Source organism: Ceratotherium simum, chromosome 11 (genome assembly GCF_057802395.1).
Source record: "Ceratotherium simum simum isolate JZ-2026a chromosome 11, ASM5780239v1, whole genome shotgun sequence".
Classification (NCBI taxonomy): Eukaryota; Metazoa; Chordata; class Mammalia; order Perissodactyla; family Rhinocerotidae; genus Ceratotherium; species Ceratotherium simum.
The window spans coordinates 14,228,535-14,255,422 of record NC_141910.1 but is presented as its reverse complement, the minus strand read 5'-3'; the positions used below and the strand labels follow the sequence as shown (position 1 = coordinate 14,255,422).

The window sequence follows — 26,888 nt, the reverse complement described above, 5'->3', positions numbered from 1 at the left end:
AGGCATTTTAACTCCTAGGCACTGCTAAGAGAGGGGGAGACAGTATTTAAAGAGAATTTAGGTTAATTGGAGGAAAAGGAAATGAAAATAATCATTTCTTAAAGTACATAACTTCTTTCCATGATAAACTGGTGCTTTTAAAGAAATATCTTAAGTGCTTGGAGGTACAGGAGATACATGAGCATCTCAAGTATTTTAAAGCACTCGTCTTTAAAATGGTCCTTATTGAAAAGCCCTCAAAAATGCTTTTCTAGGGGAGAGTAGAGAACTTCACTCTTTTCCCTGGTTAATTGCCTGGGCAGGCGCTTACCCTACACCTTGTTTCCATCCACTGACAAGGCAGACAGCTGACAAAGAGATTCCAGGGAGTCAAAGGGGAAGAGCAGGCCTCAAGCAATCTGACTACTGGGATTTGGTGAAAACAAAGGAGGAGACTTGAATTTCTCCAGAAAGGCACATCATTCAGAAAGGAAGGGCAGAGAAAGAAAGAAAGAAGAGAAAGATTACTGGGCAAAATTTACTGATATCTACAAAGAAAATAAAGTAAGAATTATTTTTCTTTTATTCTTGATTACATTATATAAAATGTTTGGTGTTATTTGCAATTAAACAGCCCCAAATCATTAGGCTTAACAATGGCAACATAAAGAAAAATAACCACTGAAATTCTCAGAAGCAATGAAATAAATAACCCCTTCTTTCCTCTCTTTCAAAATTAGTTTCTGGAAGAATTGTTTCTGGAAGAATTGTATGTATCATACAGTATTTGGGACATGCTTCTACTGAAAAATTATTTGTTGTTTATCTGAAACTCAATTTTTTTTCCCTGAAATTCAAATTTAACTGGACGTCCTATTTTCTGGGCAACTGTACTCCTGGCTCGTTTCTATATCTAGTCTTGCCCTTCTCCTATGCAGTTTTCACACTTTTGCCACAGTGAATTTTCTAAAGCAGAAAATGAAGTGACGTCACTCTCATGCTTGAAACATATAAACAGTTCCCTGTGTACTTAGAATAAAGAATATATGTTTTCCTAAGTTTTTCAAGATCTAACAATGATTATATTTCTATCATTTCCTTTTGGCTACCCCACTTCATTTCAGCCTATTTTCCAGTCATAATGAACTAATTTTAGTTCCCTAATATGCCATGTTCTTTATTTTCTCCCAGAATTTATACAAATACCTGCCTTTGTCAGAACACCCTTCCCAACCCACCTCATCCCACTTGAATGGCTAACTCCTAGCCATGTAGTCCAACTGGATATCCTAGTCCAAACCACTCACATATAACAAATGAGTAAAAAGATTTTGAAAAAAATTAAGTGTGTTATCCAAGTTCACAGCTACTTAGTAATCAGTCAAAGACACAGGCCTCAATTCATCCATCCAAGTGTATCCCACCAGTGACCCTACCACACCACCTCCTCCTCCCAGGAAAGGAGTGGAAAACAGAAGTGAAAAACAGATCAACCACTGTTATAGAACATTATAGGCAAGACTTAAAAAATTCTATATCTTGACCCACTAGTGTCTGGAAACTTCAGCTTTTCTAAATGGAAGTGTTGGCCATGATATTTCCCTCACATTTTCCAAATTCCAATCTTAGAAATATGAAATTGGAAATGCTAAGGGGATTTTTGGGTTTGCTTCCCTCTCTCTCTCATGTGTACACACACACACACACACACACACACACACACACATAGGTAAAACAGACGAAGAGAGAAAGGATAAATTTTTAAAATTTGTTATACTAAAAGTAGACTACATAGATAGTTTAATTAGAACAGTAGAAATCAAATCAGAATCTGTTAAATGCTGAAATGCTAGAGCAGGTAATGAGGGAAAGGCATGAAATTTTTTCTTTTAATATGTCTTATAAAATTAGGACTTTCATCAACTTTTTGAGATATATAAGGTATTGTTCCACGTAAAGGCAGTAGATGGATTAGAATGTCATGGGAACTTCCTGTAGACCTGAGTAGAAGTCTGTCAACTTTTAACAATTAAAATAATTTTTAAATAGACATGGTATTTAATATGATTTCCTGGTTTACACCCTATAAAATGTCCCAATTAAATAGTTTACTGGCCTCAGCCTCAAAGATATGAAGTGAAGGCCAAAGAAAATATGAAATGTATAGAATGCCCCAGTGCAAACACTTGGAGACACGCAAGAGCAGTGAATATATCAGATATTCTTGGAAGACTCTCTGGCTTATTAGAAACATTAGGATTTTGACCTATGTAAGAAAAAGGGAGGTACAACTGGCTTGAATGGAACGAGGCGGCAGTGTTAAAGAAATAATTTTCAGCGGAGGTGATATTTGTTGCTAGTTGATATAGCAGAAAGGCATGGTCATACATTGCTCTGGGGCTAATGGTAAGGTCTCTGGTTTGCAATGATTAAGATGATCTGTTGTTTCTACTGGCTTATTTCTCCATGAAAATGCTTCTGGGTGTTTTCAAGCAAATCATGAGGATTAACAAAAATTTTAAAATAATTGTTTTTTAAAGTTAACAGTAAAAAGGCTTTGGAGATTAAGAAATTGCTACGGTATACTCCTTTAACTGTAAGAAAACCTGTTTTACCAAGTCTGGAACCAGGGTCGAGTGATAGGAAAGTAGCAACAACCACAAGATATTTTTGACTTTTTCTTCTTTGAAATGGCATTTCTTAATCTTTGTGGTCTCTGAAACTTCCAAAGTGTATACGGTCTCTAAGGTGAGGAAAAAATAAGGAATGAAACCTGAAACAGCTAAAACAGAAAATGTAGAGAAAGAGGGAAGGAGCACCAAGTTTGGAATATCACTTAAAAAAAAATCTGGTCCTCTCCTTTTCAAAACCATGCAGCAAGAATATGGCCTTTTGGAAACTACCAGCTGTTTAAGTTAAATCTCCTGCTGAGACCCCCACCACCCAAAATATCCCTGGAAATAAAACCAAGAAAAAAAACCTAAACAATTTCAAAGAGGAATCAGTCATTGTCCTTATTTAGAGATGGGATAAGTACCACATTTACCAAACAGCCAGACAGAATTTAGGGTATTGGGAAAGTTCACCACAGACAAAGAAGCTTAACTGGGAATTATGATCCCTCTTGTAGCAGGTCCTTTGTACACCCTCATCGCTAATATGCCCCACAAACAATCCAAGACAACATTTGCTACCAGAAAAAGTACTTTGTCTGTGTTGGCCAATCTCTGGAAGCCAATAGCAGGGCTTGACAGTGATGTATAACAAGGTTAGAGCAGCATGATCCATCTCCATTTGCTTGACAGGGATGGCATCTTAGGCCATGGTGAGGAAGAGCAGGTTGCCTGCCCTCGCTGCTCAGGTTGGCAGCACCTACTATCAAATGACCAGGTGTCTGGCAACGGGCTCAGGGAGACAATGACTGCCTTATCTCCTGGAATTCAAGGAACTTCAGCCCATAAACCAAAATAACTGCTGAGTGGGCACTACTCACTGACCCATGTCTGAGAAAAGCCCCTCCAGAGGGTACAGGGTCCATCATCCACAGTCAAAGAGAAGTGACATGGCCATTTTAATGGCAGGGAAGCCTTCCATTTGGGTTCTCCATAGCTAAAAAAGGCACATCACAATAGCATAGCACCTAGCATGACAAACCTTGTAGGCATGGGAAGACAACAGCAAACAAAGCAGGGCTTTGGCACTGCTTATTTTTGATGGAAGGAAGATATTTGCAGTTTGTGCTCTTCCCACATCATTTTGGACCTGAGAATTCAAGCTCAATCCTGCTTCTAAAAAGAACTAGTAAAGGCCTGGGAAGTGGGGGAGAGACAAAGCTATACAATCCATAAGTTTCAAAGAAGGTTTTGTATAGGTTGATTGAGAGCTGTGTGCCTGAGAAAATGATACCAGACTATGACCTCTATTTTCATCCTACAAATTCCCACTGCACTTGAGTTTTAAATCTGATTTCTTACATAGAATATCTACAGTATTCCAGGTCTTGCAGAGAAAACAAGGAATGCAGAGAATGAAAGAACTGATGATTACTGTGTGTGTATATATGTATAATTGCCAACTTAATGATTCTCTCTTGTAAATCTGTAAGTTTCACTGCAAATATTGAATCGAAATGAGAATTAGAAACAAGAGTATACAACAAAACTGAGAAAAGGGGAAAATAAATGATAAAACGAACAAACAAGGATGTGCTCTAACAAAGACCGGTTACCCAAATCCCTATATATTTCCAGTAGAGAATGAAAGCACTATTGTAAAGAAAAGACAAAATATTTTTCTGCTTCCATTAACCAGTCAATCAACCAAAAGACAAAATTCATTAGCCATAGAGCTTGTCTCATGGAACAACTTATTGTCTCCATCACATTAAAGCAATAACAACTAATTATCCTTAGATTTTCACATGTGCAGAGCACTGCAAATTATAGGAAACAAGTTTATTTTTCTGCATACAAACTCAAAGTCTATCATCAATCTTTTTACCTTAATGTTTCTCAGATGGAAGAGGGCAGAAAAGGAAAGCTTGTTTTAAAATTATAATTTAGAAAGATGAGGTTGAGGATAGAAGCCAAGGGATCTGAAATTAATGATACTGAAACACACAAAATGTCCTTCAGTAGTCTACCCATAGGAAATTTACATCTTCAAGCACTATATATCCTCTAACAAAAGAGGACTCTGTAGTTTTCTTATAACCTGGGGAGATCAGCTTTAAAATTTTACTAGGCCCAAACTTTTTCCATTTGTCTCTCTTCAAACCTTATATTCTTAGGATGGCTCTCTTTGTAAGACTTGAAGAGGTACCAGATACTTAAAATACAATTTGAAATGTGTCCTTTGGATAAAGTATAAAAAATATACTTTAATTGGAAAGGAAGTAAATTCAAAACTTTTCACAAGAATCCCTTAGTATGAAATGGTATCATTTGCTACAATGATTTAACATTTCCAAGATTTATTTAATTTCATAGACAGCCAACTTCTCTTCTTTAAATTTATTTCTACCAGTACTCATTCCTGATAACCAAGTTTCCAAAAGAAATGTATTCACACTCTTTAGTCTCTTTTGAAATTTAGGACTGCTTAACTAATATGTTAACGGCAACTCTGATTTTACCCACAACCGTACTGACATCTCTACGAGATACTATAGTGCTTCAGGTCTTGACTAGACAGCTTGATTTTCTTCCTAAACCAATATTATCCAAAAGTAAATGGTATAAAGCAGACTCTGAGGCAATCTTGTATTAAAAGAATTAAATAGAAAGTTTCTTTGAGAGAAAAATTATTGACCCTATTCCAGTGGTCATTGAATTTACAAGAGCCCCTGATGGCAATCACTCAAAGCCTGCTTTCTGCTTCCATATACTCTGAGTAGAAGTCCCCTGGTGAACATGGCATCATACATGACTATAATGAAAACTATAATAAACATATTTAATAGTTACTAGTGCTTACAAATATTTATGCATGCACTAGGATCTGTAAAGTACTTCATATGCATTAACTCATTTAATTCTTTTACAACTCTCCACAGACACAAAAATATCCACACAATCTTCTCTCTCATGATAAATCGTAGTGTCTTGGAAATTAGAGATCATGTAGCCCAGTGTTCCTATTTTATAAACAAGGAGCCCAAGCTCAAACAGGTTTAGTCAATTCCCAAGACCATATGGCTAGTTGGTGGCAAAACTGAGGTTATAATACAAGTTTCTTGACTTGCAGCCCAGTAGTGTTCTGACGATGATGACAATGATACTAACAATGAGGATGGCAGCTAACAGTTACTGATCATTTATTATGTGTTAATTGCTCACTTCATCATCACAACAAATCTATGAGATAGCTACAACTGTAACTTCATTTTACAAATAAAGAAACTAAGGTTTAGAGGAGTTAAGTATGGCCAAACTACTAAAAGAAGATTCCGGTTTCAAAGGCCAATCTGTCTGCTTCAATCACCAACAATTTTAGATATTACGTATTAAACAGCTCATATATTGAGAATTGACTGTTGGTGGCAAATATGGCTTTACAATCCATAGAAGTCGGTGGTAGGATATGGGTACTAAAGTTGTCAATCATTGACTTACCAGTTGTACATCCTCCTAAGAGCGTATTCCTTAGGATTCCAACTCTATCTCAGGTTGTCTTGCTATTCACATCACATGACATCCATCCTGAGCTACTTCCTACTTCTACTCCCTCCCATCCTCAGAGCTGACCAAAGAGATCCAGGAACTGAGGTAGTTGCTAAATGAGTCATTTATTTTATTTTATTATTTTTTTGGTGAGGAAGATTAGCCCTGAGCTAACATCTGTTCCCAATCTTCCTCTTTATTGAGGAAGATTGTCCCTGAGCTAACATCTGTGCCCATCTTCCTCTATTTTATATGTGGGATGCTGCCACAGCATGGCTTGATGAACAGTGTGTAGGTCCACGCCCAGGATCTGAACCTGCGACCCCTGGGCTGCCAAAGTGGAGCATGAGAACTTAACCATTACGCCAGCAGGCCAGCCCTGAAATGAGTCATTTTTATTCATTCAACAAATACTTATTAAGCAAGTACCATATGTCATGCACTGCGTTAAGTGCTAAGGAGACAGAAGTGAGCAGGGCAGACATGATCCCTGACCTAACCAATCTACTGTTTACCTTTTCCTTGAATTCTATGAAATCCATATATTCAAAATAAGCCCTCCTTTATTCTTGAACTGGTTTGAATGGATTTTTGTTCCTTGTAAATAAACATACTCTAATTAAGGCATTATTAGGGACCAAGCTGGGAAACAAAAGACTTCAGAGAAAAAGCAGAATGTTTGGAACTGGTTAACAGGTGATAACAAGGAAAAGGGCTTTTAGACTTCCCTTCATTTCCCAGGATGGGAAGTCAACAGTCTGTGGAATGTAGCAGCCCAACTCATAATTAAGGTATTATCTTAAGTCACCTGGGAACAAGTTCTCACTGAGGGTGAAGCTTCGGAGGACTAGGTCGTGCTGCCACAGATCAATTTAAAGAAACTGAAGAATATGAGTCATGTGAGAACTTTTAACAACACTCGGCAACTTAAAACGCAAATGGGGCACTCTGGTTCTTGCTAGAATGCACAGGTCAAGAATCCAGAAAACACAGAACCATCGTGAGGCACTATTGCAATAATCCCTCTCTGTTTTCAGCTGGATAGCTGAGTGAGCTGAAAATGAAGTGCATAAATTGATCTTTCAAGTTATGAACTGATATGCCAGCTGTCTTCATAACCTCACCATAGTTCCTTGATAAACACAAGGGTGCTGAGAGAAACTGTGGAACCTATATCCCTCGGCCTTCTCCAGAATTTGTACCCCCTTGCCAGAGAAGAGTAGCACTCTGCTCTGCTATGTTCTATCCCTTACTGAATCTTGTCCTGTGACTAGGATCTAAACACAACATGGGCTCAAGGGTGATATACAAAATAAGAGTAGGGAAGAAAAGAATTATATTCAGAAGGAAATGTAAGAGTTTTCTAGGGAAATCTCAGCAAAAACAGGCAAAACTGTGTGGATATGTATTTTGTACTACTTATTCAGGGACGACTAAACATAATCTTGATTGACAAATTAATTATTATAGGGCATCACCCTGGAGAGGCTTGATTTAATGTACTAGCTAGCAGTCACTTTAACAGTTTGCTTGGTTGGCTGATGCAGATTTGAGTTTAGCACTGGCTTAGTTATTATTTAAGGGCCAGAAGTCCCTTTGCATAATATAAACTTCAAAAGCTGCAAGAGAAGAACAATAGTGTGGATCTGTCACATATGCTTTCCTTATGTTTCTCACCACGGTACTGAGGACTCTCCTCTCTTCTGTCTCCCCCACATCAGGAAGAGATTGGTAAAGAAATGCCAGAAGCCCTAAGAAAGACCCTCATGGGGAGTGGCCAAAGGTGAATAATTAACTATATGGGATTGGAGAGTCAAGGATAGCTGGTCTCAAGTAGTGCAGAAAATCAAAATAAGTGAGTACAGTTATCCCAATTGGCAGTTGTTTGGGCCTGGTACTTAAAGTTTAGAAAGATCACTTTATAAAGATTCTTTAGTTCAGAAGCCCCAGTGGCAAAATTGTAAGCAAGCCTATTCAAGTTTGCCTGAGTAACATTCACTAAAACATTTCATACCTGAGTCAGAGGAGAGCCTGCAATACCACAAGGTGACTTGCAGCCATTTATTTTACTAAATATATACAAAGAGATGGAAACGTTCAGACTTTTCAGGAATACTGGATCCTGACTTTGAGCTAAAACTAATTCTTTACGGATGCAGAAAACTATCTGATCTTTTAGTTAGAGTAGGGACTTATGGAGGTTAAGTGACAAATGATGTTCTGCCACTATTTTATACATAGTAGGCTCAGTGAGATCATGAATTTATTCTGAAGTTGTTCCCCTAAATCTTGAGTTTAGGCAGATTCTCCACATTGGTTTCCTGACCTGTAAAGTGAGGGCTATTATGGTAAGAATGGCGAAATGGAAGGCTTTGGAGCCCTTGTTCCTTTCCAAAATAATAAACCAAGGCCAGATTAACTTGACCATCAAAAAACTGAGAGAATTTGGCAAGATGCATTCTGTTACTTTCCTGTTCAAGGACCTTCTGTGCAAAAGACTGTTGGGTCCTGGTAAATGATGGATTACACTAAATTTAAAAAGATGCAATTGCTGCTGCATTTCCTTGCAACCAAATGTCCCCTGGATTTGGCTTAATTATGTAATATTTTTAATATACCAATCTTTTGAAGAATTTGGGGACGTCAGCAGATAACTGAAAACTGAAAATACTTAACACTATAAACCATATAATAGTGGAAGTGGGAAAGAAAATAAGAAAAAAAAACACATAAAATCATACAGATAAAGAAATGATAATCTCAATAAATAAAATCTCTATGGCTGTTTACAAATGATTTTATATATATTATCTCATTTGACTTCATAACAATACTGTGAGATAAATATAGCAGGGATTAGTATTTCTAGTACATTAATGGACTCAGGGACATTAGATGAGCTGATTCATTCACTCCCATGGCTTTAATTTTCATGCACGAATATGCTGAAGCTTCCAAATCACCTCTATCACGGATTACTGCAACAGCCTTATAACTGATCTCTGAGGCTCCTGATAAATTGCAGAGTTCCTTCTAAAAACACAAATTTAATCAAGTCACTCTCCTATTTAAAATCCACGGTTTCCTTTTTTTTTCCTAAAGCACAGCCCAAATCACTGTCAGTTCTTCCTTTCTTTTCCTTCCTTCCCTCCCTCCCTCCTCCCCTCCTTCCTCCCTTCCTTCATTTCTGAGGAAGATTGGCTCTGTGCTAACATCTGTTGCCAATCTTCTTATTTTTTTTTTCTTTTTTCTTCCCAAAACCCCAGTACATAATTGTGTATCATAGTTGTAGGGTTGCAGCTCTTCTATGGGACACCACCTCAGCATGGCTTGATGAGCAGTGAGTAGGTCCACATCCAAGATCTGAAATGGCGAATGCGGGGCTGCTGAAGCCAAATGCGGGAACCTAACCGCTACCCCACCAGGCCAGCCCCAATGCGGTTTCCCATTTTATCTCCAGCCTTCAGCATGGTACTTTGCAGAGTAGAGGCTCCACATCTATTCGCTGAATAAATGAACAGATTACTGAGTTAATACTGTTAACAAGTAGTTGAGTTGGAATATGAACCTAGACCTCCTTATCTAGAATATACAAAAAGAAAGCTCAGGAAATTCAAAATCCAGACACAGACTGAATATCCTAGCGCATGAATGATACAGTAGCCCAAGTTTGATCAAGGAGGTAAGTATTAGGGCATCAAGACCTGCTAGTGTTGAAAATCCAGTTTACCTGCCAGGATCCAGTGCTCTAATATCCAAAACCAAATATAAGACATACAAATGTGGGGAGATGTAAGATGAAATCCATACAAAGCAGAAATACCCAGAGGTCACTGTCAATTTTCAAAGGGAAAGGAATATTTTCTTCACATCTCCTAAATTCCTAATAACCTTACCTTAAAGGTACTTCGTTTGGTAGCCTGTCAGTAAGAATTACCTAACAACACTCCTGTTAGATAATGGTGCTCTGAGCAGTAGCTACCATTTTTAGTAAACAGTTGAGTTAACTGATTTATTTCTTACAAAAGCATCAAGCTGAGAATTAGAAAATCATGAGTTCTGGATCATATCTTTCAGGACAATCATAGAAGTTTGACAGACAACTACCAAGGAGGAAAACTTAATTTCTTATACCAAATAAAAGGGCATCTCCAAACCTAACTGATTCACAAACTACAGACAAAGGTGTGAGTGGTCTGCAAAAGACCTTCTGAGAGTTGCTGGATATTTATTAACTGCTGCTACTGCTGCTGATGATAATAACAACAGGAGAAGCTACTATTTATGCATATTTAGTGTTTCGCCAGCCATGAAATAAACCCTTTCATGCATTATCTTATTTCTGATCCCATCCCTGTAATATTAGGTACTATTATTATTCCTATTTCATAAATGGGGCTGTGAGAGGTTAAATAATTTACACGTGGTCACACTAAAAGGAAGTGGTGACTTGAATCCATCTGGTCGAGCTGACTCTAAAATCTATGTTTTTAGTGACTACACCATACTATCTGAATATCTCAGGCTTGTGGTAATGTATATAATGCTTCTATGTATTTGGGATCTAAGAAAGTAGCAGCCCAGGCCTCAGAGTCCAACATTCAAGGTACATTCACATTCTATCTTGTCCAGAGTTTGATTTCTTTCAGGACCTATACAGTTCTTCCAAGGACTCACAGACAATAAGGAAAATACCTCACGCATACACCCCTGGGTAGAAAGATGTAAGTGTTAATTATCTTGTCATTTGGGGCTGCTTTTATACGCCTCTGTATAGTTACTTGAATTTTATGTATCATTTCTTTAAGATTTTTTATAGACCACTGAGCATCTAAAGAAAAAAAAAATGAGGGGGATGGTATAGCAAAAGACATAGAATTCTTTCTTTTTAAAGTAAAATAAATGTCCATGGAAAGTTTTTTGACAGACAAATTACTGCCAATCAGAAATGAAACAAATTGTAAATCTCTGAACCTTAGCGGCTCCACAATATATGGGGAAAAAATTTTAGTGGTAATATGGTTATTGGAGGCACTGTCATGCCCTACAAACGTTAGCTTCAAGCTGACCTAAGTCTGAAAGGTTATTACAAATATCGAATGGCTTTCAGATAACATACTGGTTCTCTGGAACCTCTTTTGTAGTTAACAAAGTCTATTATATTTCTACCTTTTTATTAAATGATCTCTCCACTGTTTAGTCTTAACTGAAAGCTGGCTCTCTGCTAAGGCTACCAATTCACCTATAGTTCTCTCAAGAAGTTGCTCATTCTACTACGTAAGATGTACTTCAGAATCAGGCCATAAGATGGGTATTTTCCTTATTCATCAGTGCTTCTCCCAGACCATCACTCCTCCTCCTTAAGGCTCTCTCTATTTTATATTTTAGTTTTATCACCCTCCACCCAATCTATCTTTTTGCTCTATCAAAAGGCAGCCATGCAGTCATTCCCAATCATTCATTAGACTTGTTGTTTAACCAATGATATTGGTTGGCTGTCTACTCCAAAGCCCTTTTCTTTATATCAGAATGAGGTTCTGCTCTTTCCTCAAAACTCAGAAAAGGATGACTTCATACTCAACATCAAGAATTAATCTTGATTAGCCTAGACAATCATTATGTTTTCATTCTCCTGGTAAATAACTGGTTAAGACAGAGGCATGTAAAACAATTTTGGGTAACTAGATGCAAGGAATCTGGTGGATGACTTCTAGAAACAATTCTGTGGCTGCTGGATATTATCATATCTAGATGTAATCCCTGGAATTGTACTTATTTCTGAATGATGGGATTATGATGATTTGTGTTTGCTTTTTGTACTTTTCCCCCCCAAATTTCCACAAAGCGTAGATACTACTTCTATAAAAAATAAAATAAAATAAATTAACCTTGAAAAGATATTCATTTGATCTCACTACTAGTCATGAATGGAATAATAGGAAGAGAACTCATGTTCCTACTGAAAAAAAAAAAAGCTGGAAAACTGGACAAAGCATCTGCAATAATGGTTTTAGATATCAGACAACAGTCAATGCAGGACTCTGATCTCTGAAAGGAAAACAAACCAGGTGAGCATGCCTCAAGGCAGTTTCCAGGCTGTGATGCAAAGCAAGCAAAGGGAGGGAACCCAAACAAAGCATGGTAATCTAAATCGAAAAGCCAGAGATTGTAGTCCAGAATGCCTAGGCAACTAGTATTTGCCGGGCCAAGTACCAGAGAGGAGGAAGCTGCAAAAGAGAGCACTCAGGAAAACTACACAAGGGTCCCATTGAATATTTGGCTTAGTACTAATCTGTGTGTGTATGAGAAGAAACTACCTAAGGCTGGAGAAAGAACCACCAGAAATGAATAGGCAGAATAATTCGTGGAGCTGTTACAGAGCTGGGCATACTTCATGTTCCCACCAGCCAGACTTTAAAGATCTCCAAACACCTGAGGCATGGGGTAGAATCCTTCAAAGGGCATTGCTTTAGATTTGGAATTAAGATCTAGACGAAGGGCTGCTCTGGCCCCAATACAAACTTAAAAGCAAGCCTCAAAAGGATCCAACCAATTCTAAGTAATGCAAATGCAGGTCAGAACAAAACCTCACACTATTTAAAGGGAAACAACAAAATATAGCATGAACAACATAAAATTTATAATGTCAGACATCAGAGCTTCTCCATGTGGTCTCTCCACATGAGCTGGTTTGGGCTTCCTCCCAGCATGGAGGCCTCAGGGTAGTTGGACTTCTTTCTTACACAGCAGCTAACTAAGGAGTTGGAGGCTGCATTGTCTTTTAGGATCTAACCACAGAAGTCACAAAGGCCAGTTGTGCAATATTTCTATTGATTACAATCAAGTCACAAGCTTGTCCATATTCAAGGGAAGGGAATTAGATGTCATGTCTTAATAAGGTAGTATCAAGGTTCTAGAAAAAGATGTAGGAAAGGAGATATTGTTGTAGACATCTTTGAACAATGTAACCTGCACTGTAGATGTGAGTTGACATCTAGTATCATTTCCCTTCATTTTGCAAAACTACCTTTTACATGTGTTGTGGTGCAGACCTTCTGGTGACAAATTTTCTCAACTTCTGTTTATCTGAAAATGTCTTTATTTTACCTTTATTTTTGAAGGATATTTTTCACAAGATATAGAGTTTTAGGTTGACAGGCTTTTTTTTTTTTTTTTTCCCAGTACTTTCAACATGTTATTACTGCCTTCTAGTTTGCACTGTTTCTGATAAGAAGTTAGCAGTTACTTTTATCATTGTTTTTCACTATGTAATGTGTCTTTTCTTCTTTGGCCACTTTTAAGATTTTCTCTTTTTTCATTTTTTTTTTTTTTTAGCAATCTGACCACAATGTGCTTGAGTGTAGTTTTGTGTTTATCCTGCTAAAGATTTGTTGAGCTTTTTGAATAAATGGGTTAATACTTTTTATCAAATCTGGAAAATATTTCAGCTATAGTCATGCATTGTGTCCTTATTTTCCTTTAAATTATTGAATATATTTATATTCATTTTTCTAAAGGCCCTGTCTGCTAGTTTCAACATTTGTGTTATCAGTGGGTCTATTTCTATTTCTCATTTTTTATTCTGTTAGGGGTCACATTTTCCTGCTTCTTTGCATATCAAATTTTAGCTTTTTGCTGTGAAATTGTGAACACTATGTGATTGAGAATGTGCAATTTTTTTGTGTTCCTCTTCTTTCAAAGACTGTTGAGTTTTGTTTTGGTAGGCAGTTATTTTATTGGCCGATTACCTTTACCTTGTCAAGTTTTGTTATTAGGTTTTGTTAGGGTGGATCAAGATTAGTTCTTACTCTAGAGCTTGAATAGCACTCTTAAGGCCTAACCTTCTAGGGTCCTACTGAATGCACAAGATGTTTAGCTGGTCTCTCCACTCTGGTTGGTCAGCATTCCAATGTCTTCTAGCACGCTGTGACCTCTGGCATTCCTATTTACCTCACAGATACTCAGTGGCTGTTCTCTGCCAAGCCTCACAGAGTTTCACTCTGTACATGGCAATTTAGTTCTTGACCAAAGACTCAAGGGTTCTCTAATACAGATTTCTAGAGCTACTTCTCTAAACAATTCCCTGCTGTCTGGTACCTTGCCCCACAAATCCCAGCTGCCTCACCAGCTCTATACGCCAATCTTTGTTTTGTTTTCTGTGTGAGACACTGCTTCTTATTTGGGCTCTACGGTCCTGTGCTGCTGTTTGGATAGTGCCCCCAGACAGAAAATGAGAGTGAATGTCAAGCTTACCTTGTGCGTTTTCCCTCTCTGAAAGATCACAGCTTTGTGCTGTTTGCTGTTCAATGCATGAAAAGAGTTCCTTCATATAGTTTACCCAGTTCTACAGTTGTTTATGGCAGTAGTGGAACTTTGATACCTGTTACTCTGTGATGGCTGTAACTATAAGTCTCTATTAATTAATTAATTAAAAATAATATAACCAATAAAATCTTAACTTCCAGCCATCAAAAGTCAACCAAGGGAAACTAATGAGCAGTAAAAATAAAAAGGTGGGCCAGATAGCAGACTCATGGAATTTTCTACTATTTTAATTTCTTAGAATCAGAAAAAAATTTCCAGAAGTCACATCATTTTTGTTTATTTTCATTTTTCACTGACAGCACAATGACCACCACAACACTCTTCATTCCTTCCTTCTTCCTTCCTAACTAAAGCCTAATTTTGTGTTTTACTCCAAGTGGATGATTCATGATGAATCAGCTATGCCAACAACGGTGCTCCTCTTTCACTTTGTCAGATACTCAATCTCCCAACCTCCCTTAGAGCTAGAGGTGATCATACAACTGTATCTGACCAATGAGACATACAGGGAAGTATTTTAGGGATCTCCTGAAAAGGTTTTTATTTTCTTGATAAGAGCCATAGGTGACATTGGCCCCTTTTTCCTGTCTTGAATGTGAGTCTCTTCTGACTATAATATATATGAGGAGGAAAAGTCCACACTCTAAGTATGGCAGAGGAGAGGGAACAAAAGACCCTGGGTCCTTGATGACATCATCAAATAACTAAATCAATACAGCAACTCATTACTTCCGAGAAAAATAAAACCTATTTGTTTAAAACACTCTAAGATTGCTTGTTTCCAACTGTAACTGAAAGCATTTCTGAAAGATAAATGCACACACCATTTGTTCTTCAGACTAAAAAGAGTTTGCAGGTAAAATGTAAAAATAGTTTTAAAACATAACATAAAAAGGAAATGGTTGGGAACTGCATTTTTTTGAAGGCTTTGAACTAATCAGATTTCCTTTGGTGTCTATTAAATGCATGACTGCCTTATATCCTCTTCTAGATTGCAAACTTCCTTGTGGTCAGAGATCTTCTCTGTTCTATATATGGGCCTAGGCAATTTTGGGTGCTCAAATTACCTTGCTGATAGACTCTATTTCTAGATGTCCTATAAGTTATCTCTGCCATCTAGGTATTCTTTGACTCCATCAGGAACAAAGACCTCACAGAAGTGAGCATGCAGGTAAAACAAACAAGCAAAAGGATGTTTTACTGTCTTACGTTCGCATTCTCTGACATCCAAGTTGAACTGCTGTAATGCTCCCAAGGTGAGCTGCCTTACTTCAGCTTCCAGCAAAAGTTGCATCAAGGACGTGGCTAAATGCTTGCAAGCTGACATACATGCTGTCTGGGCCACCTTTCCCTGAAATACAAGTAAATCATAATGTTAATGGATTAAAATGAAATTCCAACACAAATTAAAATCATTTATTTTTCAATTAGAAATTTCTTTAAGGTTTTTCTCCATCATGATACCCTTGCATTCAAATAATCTTGGGATTATTTGCACCTGATGGCAATCATCTTAAATATGAGCTCCACTGCGAACAGTCATGTAGCTATAACACTGAGCTAAAATTCATAAAGCCCAGCTATTTATTCAAGAAGCACTTTTTTCCTAAATCAACCATAAACGATATCCAAAATCTTAATTAAACTGAGAAGAAATTTTTCCACAGAGAATAAATTTCAAAAAGTCCCTCCAAAACTACCATAATTCTTAAAAAGCAAATGTAAACAACAATCTCTAACTTATCTAGAAAACAAAGTATTTATTGCTTTATGATTTAACACATATAAAGTGAAAAGAACAGTTTAAAACAAAAAGGTTTCCTGAAAAAAAAAATTAAAAGGATAAATTTTGTTTTCTTAAAAAATGAACACTGAGGTTTACGAACATAAACTAATTTTTAAAATATTGATATTAAAATTAATATTTTACTATCTTCATTAAAGGATTCAAACACTTTACATCTGGTGAGTTACGTCTTAGTCCCAGGTCTAAGTTATACACCACAGAAGATATATCTACTTTTTTCTGGATATATATCCATTTTATTTCTGTTATTTATCATATGTTCTGAAAAACAGAATAATGTATGTTTTTAAAAGTTTGAGTTCTCAAATTACTCAGTGGATTCTTCTTTTCTGAAATTATAAAATATTTTAGCCATACAAAAGATATATAGAGTTATATGATGAACACTTATGTATCTACCAAACATTACACACATAGTTTAAGCCCTTATATGACCTTCTTAATCATTTTCTTCCCTCTCCCCCGAGGTAACCATTATTGGTGTTAGGTATATCATTTGTATTTTAAAAATACTATTATGACAAGTATATAACAAGAAACAATATACTACATTATTTTATGTATTCTGAAATTTTCTAAAATATCATACAGTATGTCCTTCTGCAACTTGCTTTTGGTCTAATATCATGAATGTGACATTTTTTTTAATGTAATGCATGTGGCTGTAGTTTATTCATTTAATTATGCCACAGTGTTCCATTTTAGGAGTATACCACAATTTATTTGTTCATCCTTCTGTTGTTGGAGATTTAGGTTGTTTCTATTTTTTTGTCATTGTTGTTACTACAAACAGAGTAGGTCACAGAGTAATGTAGGTCTAGTAAGAATTCATGAAAATGCCAGATTCTGACTACACTGCCTTTTATGTTTTTTTCATACGTTTCACTGGGCCAGAGCCTTCCAAAAAAGTAGCAAGCTTTAAATGGAAAAAACATAATAAACAATACCACAATAAATTTTTTAATTTGCATACCTCTTTACATACTTTGGATAATTCCTCTAAGATTATTTCTCAGACCCACTAGGAGGAGGAGTATCAATATTGTAATTCATAATGCATATGGCATATATATGATGATGAACATAGGTAAAAACCAGATTCCCAAATATTTAACTATAAACTGCTTTACCTAAGATATGTTCTGATTTACAATATCCCCGGATATTTCTGAGAGTATCATTTAATTGCATAATCACCAGCACTGAGTACTATCATATATTTTTCTAAGTAAATGAGATATTTTATGATTTTTATGTCTTTGATTACTTTATGAGATTAAATATTCTCTAAATTTTATTTATTTGACTAAATATTATTTTATAGCAGAATAATAAACAATAACCTATCATAGTATACATACTAAAAATGTTCCTCATCTATATGGTTCTGTCTGTGTCTTCTGAAGATCCAAACTCGGTGGATGATTTAAGACAACAAAACATGTAACACATAAGTTAGAGAGCACTATAGAGACCAATTGGGAAAGAGGCAATGGAAGCATAAAGAATCCTAAAGAGAAAAGTCACATTATAAAAGAAATTCACATTAAACAGCTTGCTTTCAATTAAACCCACTGGTGACCTGGAACACTTAATTGCCAAGGAGCCACAGAGTTCAACATAGTTGTCAGGCTATGCCCGGTGTGAACAATCAGAAGGGGCAGATGAGTGAGCGTGGGAGTGAAGTGAAGAAGCGAAGATAATACTAAAGTAAATGCCCAGAGACACAGCACTGCAGATCAGAAGCCAGAGAAAAGGGAAATAAACTATCATCTCTTGGGCACTACTATGCCCAAGATGTATTATACTTAGGAAGTTGATATTTTATGTTATTTCATTTAATTCTCACAATTACCCCAAGAAGTTGGTATTATTCCTTTCTTGTAGATTAATAAACTAAGGCTTTCCATGAGGTTAAAAAATTTAGACAAATTCATATAGCTATTTGGTGTTTCTACCCAATCCTAAATCTGTATTGTTCCACTAACCCATCTGCTAAAAAGCGATAGTAAATCTTACAGTCTTGCACTGGAACAGCTGGGCAAAAACAGGTCCAGATAATAACAAGGTTAACAGGTTACCCAAGACATAGACTATGCCCAACAGGTAAGACAGTGGTAGTTCAGGAGCCAACTCTTCAAATACTGAGTATCCACTGGGGCATACTTTTTAACTTGTGGCCCAACATAATTATCCAGAAGATACTTAAAGGAGCCAACAAGTTGAACATGGCGATGCTGTAAAAATCAAAGAGCTAAAAGCCCAATCAAGCTGGAGGCTGAGAAGATAGCATTTGAAAGGCTTGTTTCAGTGGCCAAAATAGACTGCCAAAGAAACGCAAAGCTAGCCTGGTAAAATGAAAATAAGAAAGCTCAGAGTCAGAAAGTCCCAAGATTGAATCTTTTATCTCAATCACTTGTTAGCTGTGTAATTTGGGGTAAGTTAGTTGACACTTCTGACTCATTATTCATCTCAAAGTATTAAATAGCTTAACTTTAACATTAACATGAAACATAGACTTGGCTTTCAACTCTATATCAATATATATCAATCAATAGAGCCAAACGCAATTATACATGATCAGATGTTGCACTACTCTAACATACTGAGTTATTTAACTGTTCTCCAATCACTTCCCAATCTATTCGCCCTCAAGCTAATTCTTTATTTCCAAACAAAGTTTCAATGGCAGAAATATATGTTTTCCTTGTTAAATATTTTTCCAAGTCTAGAAAGCATTTTGGAGCTTTGCTAATTCACAGTCCACTATCCATTCTCTTTTTCACTTCTGGTTTCCATTACTACCATGGTGTCCATAGGTCTTCTAAGAAAGGATAAATACAGACTCAGGCAATAACAACCAACACACTAAGCAATAAAAATTGGTGGTTTCACACTATTCATTAAGTTATCTTATTATGAAGCACATTCTTTCTACAAACATACAGCCAAAATCTCTAGGACAGGGGAAGAATTTGGAACTTAAGAAAATCTAAACCAACCAAATGTCCCATATCACTGCCTTTGGATGCCTCCAAGAACAGTTTCAAATCAGTCATAACCACATCCAGACAATATCTAATGAAGCTATGATAGTATCAGTGTACAGAGACTGCAAAAGAATAGAGATAGAATGCCAGACAAGATGAAAAATGAGTGAAGTATTATCATATTTTGAACATATGGGGAACCTGGGATGCAGGGAGATTTGAATCACAAGATTTTATAACTAGCTCTGTATGTAAAATCATACTGCCTCTTGATGCATCTACAATATTTATGTACTCCAAGACAGTAATTAATATCAACTAAATGAACTGAAAGTCAACTACCAAAGCACTTAAACTATTTCTCAACCCAGTTACAATATCTTTTTTTTTTTTAAGTTTTGGGAAGGGGAGGGGAGTAACTAGTGAGAAAATTCATGATGTTAATTCAAAGTCAGGCTTATGATCATAGTGAGAACCATCACTGGGGACGAGTCAAGACCCATGAAAATACTTTTATGATTTTTGCCATGTAGCTCTTTGGTAACCAAATCAACTCACTCACTTCAAAAATATACCTAGATTCCTACTCTCTAATTCAAATTCCCCCCTCTACTCTTTCTCTATTTACTGTCTTTCTTACTTGTACTATAACTCTTTGCACTGGATGATACACTGTACTGTCATTTCATGCAAGTACATTTCCTTGAAAAGTACATGGTTTGCAAGGAAAGAAACTCTGGCATTTTGCTTTTGGTATAGGTACACACCAATACCTAACTTTATGCCTTGGAGGTATCTGATTCTCTTCTATAAAAAGGGAGATATCATCCATTGTTTCTAACACAAAGACACAATTAAACACAACTAAGACAAATGTGTAGAAATCTTACAAACACCTCAAAGAAAGAGAGAAACCTCAGTATTCATAACTTTCAATTACTATGTACTCCAATTACACAATACTAAGTGCTATGTCATAGTACTAAATACAAGTGAGTAGAGATGAAGAGCTTAGAGAAAGCATCACCATCAATAAACACCACTACTATCTCTACCGCCATCACCAGACCGGCTGCTTCCATTTATTGTGCATTGATTTTGTGCCAAATGTCTTGAAAATCTTTTCTCACATCATTCTCACGAGAACCCCATGAGGTATTTAATCCTTGATTTATAGATAACGACAAGGAGGTTAAGCTATATGCCTAAGTGGTAGAGCTAGGATGTGAAGCCAGTCCCGTCAGACTCCAAAGATTCAATAATCCTTTGCTCCTGCTTCCCAGTAAAGGGCCTTGTGGTAGTTGCTACATCTTTCTGTTGCTCTGTGACTTGGGGTAAGGGAATGGAGAGGACAAGAAGATAAAAATCACACAAATCTGAAAGGCCAGGATACTAAGTGAGAGTTTTTTTCTCCCTTCCCCCTCTAAGGAAGCATCAGAAGAATGCTGAGTTCACAGTAGATATTTAGAATGCACTCCAAGCACAGCTCTCTGTCAACCTACTGGGATCAGATCCTGAGTCCCAGATCATCAAGGATCTTATCTGAATGACTTCAAGTAGCCAAAGCCAAATTTCTCTTTCTCTGGGTAATCTTAGCAAGTTTCAAAGTAAAAAACATGGAAAGAGAGCCAGGAACTATTCTGTGAAAGAGGTATCTTTTCACATCAACTTTCTCTTTTGCTTTTGATTCCTGAGTAACAGTCCCTTGCTTATATTTTGGTGTGTCAAGCTTTATCTTTCTCTAGTTATTTAACGAGTTATTTCACTGTGAAATAGAGAAAAGTTCAGACAGAAACTGATTTAGCAAGGCAAGTAAGTACCACTCAGAAAACATAAAGCCACCCTATACATTGTTCCCTCTTTCTGTGTACCTGTGCCTCTGCTTCCTTAACCTTCTACCCTGAGATAGATATTTCAGGGTAGATACTTCCTCTATTATAGATCCGTGTCTTACTTCTGCCTGCCCCATGCAAACAGATTTTTTGGATTGCCCCCTCTAAGTTCCCTTCCTTCACTGAACAAGAAAGCTATCTTGTTCCTTTTTCCTCAATATCCCATAGCTATGGGGGAGGTCACTTCATTCCCAGAGCACTATGCCTCCTATTTACATAGGATGGATGTTCAACAAGTTACATTTGGAGGATGGAGTTCTGGATCTTCCCATCTGTTCCTGTTATATAGGACCCATGGCTAGAACTTTGGTTCCCATGTGCTGCAGAAATCCCATGACAAGGTCTTATTTCACGTTTATACCTAAACCACCTTAAAAATCACACATCCTCCCCAAGTAGATTTTCCCCCCAACTGAATCCATATCTTAGGAAGGATTACAATCTTGTTCAAAGAACATTCTTAAATTCAATTAGAGAATCTGTATAAATATACACCCACTTAAAGAATACACAAATCCCCATTCCAGACAAATAGATGTTCCCTAACAGCTAAAGAAAATGAAGCCTAAGGATGATAGCGAAAATATCCTGGGCAAGGTATGTGGTATTATTTGATGACATCAGTAGAGCCTACAATGAGATGGTGGACCTTTGGTAAATCAAAAATTAAAAAAAATAACAAAAAGTAATTAAAGGAAAACAACCCTTACCTAATTTGTCATGAAAAAATTAAGAAGTTCAAAGAAAAAAGCATAGTCAAAAGAAAACTAGGAGTATATACTCAGGATGTGGATGGAAGGAGGAGTCAGAGGAGGGATGTAACAGATGCTATAAACCTGGTTCTGAGACTTACCCACTTGTTTCACTTTCTAATACTCAGTCATCTTTCAACAAACACAAGAAATCTTTTTTAAAACACTTTTTGCTATGTAGGATTTATTGAGGTACAATTATAAACAATACACATGGAAATCTTAAGAATACAGCTTAATGACCTTTACTATGTAAACACCTATAAAACTGCCATCAGATCAAGATACAGAATATTTCCATAAATCCAACATTTCCTTATGCACCTTTGAAATCAGTAGATCTATCCATACCACGAGATAACAACTTTTCTAACTTATAGCCTCATAGATTAGTTTTGTCTGTTCTTGAACTTCATTTAAAAAGAATCCTACAGGGGCCAGCCCCGTGGCGTAGCAGTTAAGTGCGTGTGCTCTGCTGCTGGTGGCCCGGGTTTGGATCCCAGGCATGCACCAATGCACCGCTTGTCAGGCCATGCTGTGGCAGCGTCCCATCTAAAGTGGAGGAAGATGGGCACAGATGTTAGCCAAGGGCCAGTCTTCCTCAGCAAAAAGAGGAGGATTGGCATGGAGGCTAGCTCAAGGCTGATCTTCCTCACAAAAAAAAAAAAAAAAAAGAATCCTACAGTTTTGTCCTCTTTTGTGCCTAGCTACTTTTGCTCAGCATGTTTTTGAGATTCATTCTTGTTGCTGCATACATCCATAGTTTGTTCCTTTTTATTGCTAAGGAGTATGAATAAATCAAAACTTGTTTATTCATTTTTTTATTGATATGTATTTGGGTTATTTCTCTTGGGGGGCTCTTATGAATAAAGTCTTTAAGTGGAAATATTCATTTTCCTTGGAAAAATACCTAGGAGTAAAACTGCTAGATCATAGAGTAGTCATATACTTAATTTTATTAGAAACTGCCAAAGCTTTTCAGAATGATTGTACCATTTCATAGTCCCACCAGAAACGTATGAGAGTTGCCCCATACCGTCTCCAACACTTAGTATAGTTCATTTTTTTTTTATAATTTTATTTATTTTTCCCCCAAAGCCCCAGTAGATAGTTGTATGTCATAGCTGCACTTCCTTCTAGTTGTTGTATGTGGGACGCGGCCTCAGCATGGCCGGAGAAGCGGTGCGTCAGTGTGCGCCCAGGATCCGAACCTGGGCCACCAGCAGCGGAGCGCGCACACTTAACCACTAAGCCATGGGGCCGGCCCTCGTTCATTTTTAATTCCTGCTATTTTGCCAGAGTATAGTGGTATCCTATTGCAGTTTCAATTTGTATTTCCTTATGAGTAGTTCCACTAAAGCATATTTTCTTTGCCTATTGGTCAAATGGATATCCTCTTTTGTAAAGTACCTGCTCAAGCTTATTGTCCATGTTTTCAACATATCAACATTTTCTTAGAGATTTGTACAAGGTCTTTGCGTTTTCTGGATGACTGCTTTGTCAGATAGATGTATTGCAAATATTTTCATACATTCCTTTTTGCTTTCTTAAAGCTTTTTTTTTTTTTTTTTAAAGATTTTATTTATTTATTTTTTCCCCCCAAAGCCCCAGCAGACAGCTGTATGTCATAGCTGCACATCCCTCCAGTTGCTGCATGTGGGACTCGGCCCCAGGATGGACGGAGAAGCGGTGCCTCGGTGCACGCCCGGGATCCGAATCCGGGCCACCAGCATCGGAGCGCGCACACTCAACCACCAAGCCACGGGGCCGGCCCTTAATGGTATCTTTTGATGATTAGAAATTTATAATTTTGATGAAGTCCAATCTATCAACATTTTCTTTTATAGCTAATATCCTTTGTGACTTGCCTAAGAAATCTTTGCCTAACTCGAAGTCTTGAAGATATCCTTATACATTACTTTAGACGATATGTTGTATTAGCTTTCACATTTAGCTCTACAATCCATTTCACTTTCTGGTTTGGGGAAGGTGTGAAGATTAGTTTTCTTTTCAATTCAAATGTTGGAATTGCTTGAACACATTTATTGAAAAGATCTATCTTTCTCCAACTGAATTGCATAGATACTTTTGTTGAAAATCAAGTGACCACATATGTGTGTGTCTATTTTGAGACTCCCTATTCTGTTTCATTGATCTTTTTATCTAACTTTATGCCAATACTTCACTGTCTTAATTACTGAAGCTTTACAGTAAATATAGAAAATATTTAGTAATATAGCAAATAACATACTATGTATTATGTAATTTTATAAATAAAATATATTACATATATTATAATATATATATAAATATAGTAAATATATTCTATTAGTTCTGTTTCTCTGGAGAACCCTGGCTAAAACAGACTTATTAGCTATATCTCCTTGTTTTATACATGTAGTGATCGCTCTAGGTTTTACAATATGCATCTTTAACTTATAGTCTATCTTCAAATAATATTATACTATTGCATATAATTTCATTTTCATATATTTTACTTCTTTATATGTTATAAATATAAACATAGTCATTGTTGCTTTCAAAAGTCCATTATCTATTTAATATATTTAAAAGTGAGAAAAAATCTTTTATATTTCTCACATATTTTTCATTTCTGGTCTTGTCATTTCTTTACGTAGGTCCAAGTTTCCATCTTATATTACTTCTACCTGAAAAACTTGCTTTAATATTTCTTGAAATTGAGGTCTTCTGGCAACAATTTTTCTCAGCTTTTGAGTTTCTGAAAAAGGCTTTATTTCACTTTCATTGTTTGCGAGGTATAAGATTCCATGGTGACAGTTGTTATTCTTACAGCACAGTAAATGTATTGTTTCATTATCTTCTGGAGTGCATAGTTTCTCATGAAAAAAAGTATGCAGTCATTTCATCATGGTTTCTCTATACGTAATGTGTCTTTTTTCCCCCTTTGGTTTCTTCTAAGGTTTTCTCTTTATCATTGTTTTTCAGCAATTTGACTATGATGTGCCTTGGTATAAGTGTGTGTGTGCGCGCGCGTGCGTGCGTATGTCTGTGTGTGGTGTCCTGCTTGGTATTCGCTGAGCTTCCTGGAAATATGAGCTTATAGTTTTTATCTACTTTGAAAATTTTTCAGTCGTTATTTTTTCACTTTTCCTATTCTTCCTTCTTCTCCTCTCCTAGGAAGCCAATCAGTCATATATGACACTGCTTGATGTTGTCCCACAGATAATTGAGACGTTGTGAAATTTTCTCCCCATCGTTTCTCTTTCTGCACTTCAGTTTGGAGAGTTTCCATTGCTCAGTCTTTTAGGTTTCCCAATCTTATCTTCTAAATTTGCTAATTTCTGCTGCTAATCCAATTCGTATATTTGTTATTTTTGATATTTTTGTCTTTAGAAGTTCCATTTACTTCATTTTTTATAACTTTTATTTCTCTCCTTATATTTATATTTACCTTTAAATATTGAATATATTGATCAATGTATATGTGTGTATGAGCAGTTCTAAAGCATTTGTCTGCTAGTTCTGTTGCCTCTGTCATTTCTGCATCTTTTTTATGGACTGATTGTTTTCCTTGCTATGGATCAGATTTTCCTGTTTCTTGTCATATCTAGTAAATTTTATTGAACACTAGATATTGTGAATGTTAGGTTGTTGAGTGTCTCTATTTTGTTGAATTTCTTTAAAGAGTGTTGACTCTAGTTATGGCAAACAGTTCAGTTTCTATTGGATCAATTTGAAATTTTGGGGTGTGCTGGTATGCACTTTCATATAGGGACTAGAATCATCTTTTCCCTAGGGTTACCTTAGGCCCAGTACAAATGCTACTTTAGACCCATTGGCTACCAGCCACTCCTCTGGCAACTCTACTGAATGCTTCAGGAGTTCTGTGGGTTCTTTCCCCTCTTACAGGTTGAAATCTGAACAACTCCCCCTTCCTTGTGTGAGTTCTGGCAACTGTGCTCAGCTTCTGTGCCCTGGCAGTGGTTTTGTGCCTGACTTCATGGATTTTTCACCCCACACATGAACAGCTGAGTATTCAGCAAAGCCTCAAGGGGATCCCCATGCAGATTTCTGGGGCTACTAGGAATACTTCCCTCATCTTGAAATTGCTTTCTTGCAAATATCAGCAACTTCTTCCCCAAACTCCAATCTTTGTCTTTTTGACTCAACAATACTGCCATACTCTGCTTGGGTTACCCACTCCCTGTACTGCAGTTTGTGAAGTACCTGTAGGCAGATTGCTGGGGCTACACTTCATTTGTTTCCCTTCTTTCAGGGAATTACTGTCCTGCACTGCCTGCTGTTCAATATCTGAAAACAGTTATTTCATTTATTTTGGTTGGTATTCCAAATGTTTAACAGTCAAGAGTATATCTGGTACCAGTTATTACATCATGGCCAACAGTGAGCATTTCACCTTTATTTTTGAAAGATATTTTTGCTGGGTACTGATCTGTATATTGACAATTTTTCTTTACTTTTGGAATTTTAAAAGTTTCATTCAATTGTCCTCTAGCCTCCACTGTTTCTATGAGAAGTCAACCATCATTCTTATTTTTCTCTTGAACGTGTTTTTATTCTGTAGCTGCTTTTAAGATTTTTCTTTATATTTAATATTCAGCAACCTAGTCATCGTGTGCCTAGGTTTAGTTTTCTTTGTATTTATCCTGCATGGGTTTGCTCATCTTCCAAAATCTGTGGATTGATTCATTTCCTCAGATATAGAAAACTCTCCATGATTTCTTTAAGCAGTGCTTCTGAACCATTCTCATTCTCTCCTCTCCTTCTGGGCCTCCAAGGACATACAGGTTGTACCTTTCAACTGTGTTTCAGCTCTCTTTTATGCTCCATTCCATTTTGAAAATTAAAAATAATATTTTCATTCTTTTTTTCTCTCTATGTGTCAAGTTTAGGTGTTTTCTATAGATCTCTCTCTGAGTTCACTAATCTTGACTTCTGCTTTGTTGAGTCTGTTGTTAAACCCACTTAATGCATTTTTA

General features: G+C 36.7%; 1 protein-coding gene across 4 annotated transcripts in view; it reads right to left on the bottom strand.

Annotated features, from left to right (window-relative positions):
* Positions 1-26,888, bottom strand: part of EXOC6B (exocyst complex component 6B) — a 596,645-nt gene that overhangs the window by 164,549 nt on the left and 405,208 nt on the right. For all 4 annotated transcript variants that reach the window (XM_004435543.3, XM_014791430.2, XM_087436582.1 and 1 more), the window contains one exon: positions 15,675-15,816. In XM_004435543.3, the coding sequence (XP_004435600.1) occupies positions 15,675-15,816 (142 nt within the window). The remainder of the gene's footprint in view (positions 1-15,674; positions 15,817-26,888) is intronic.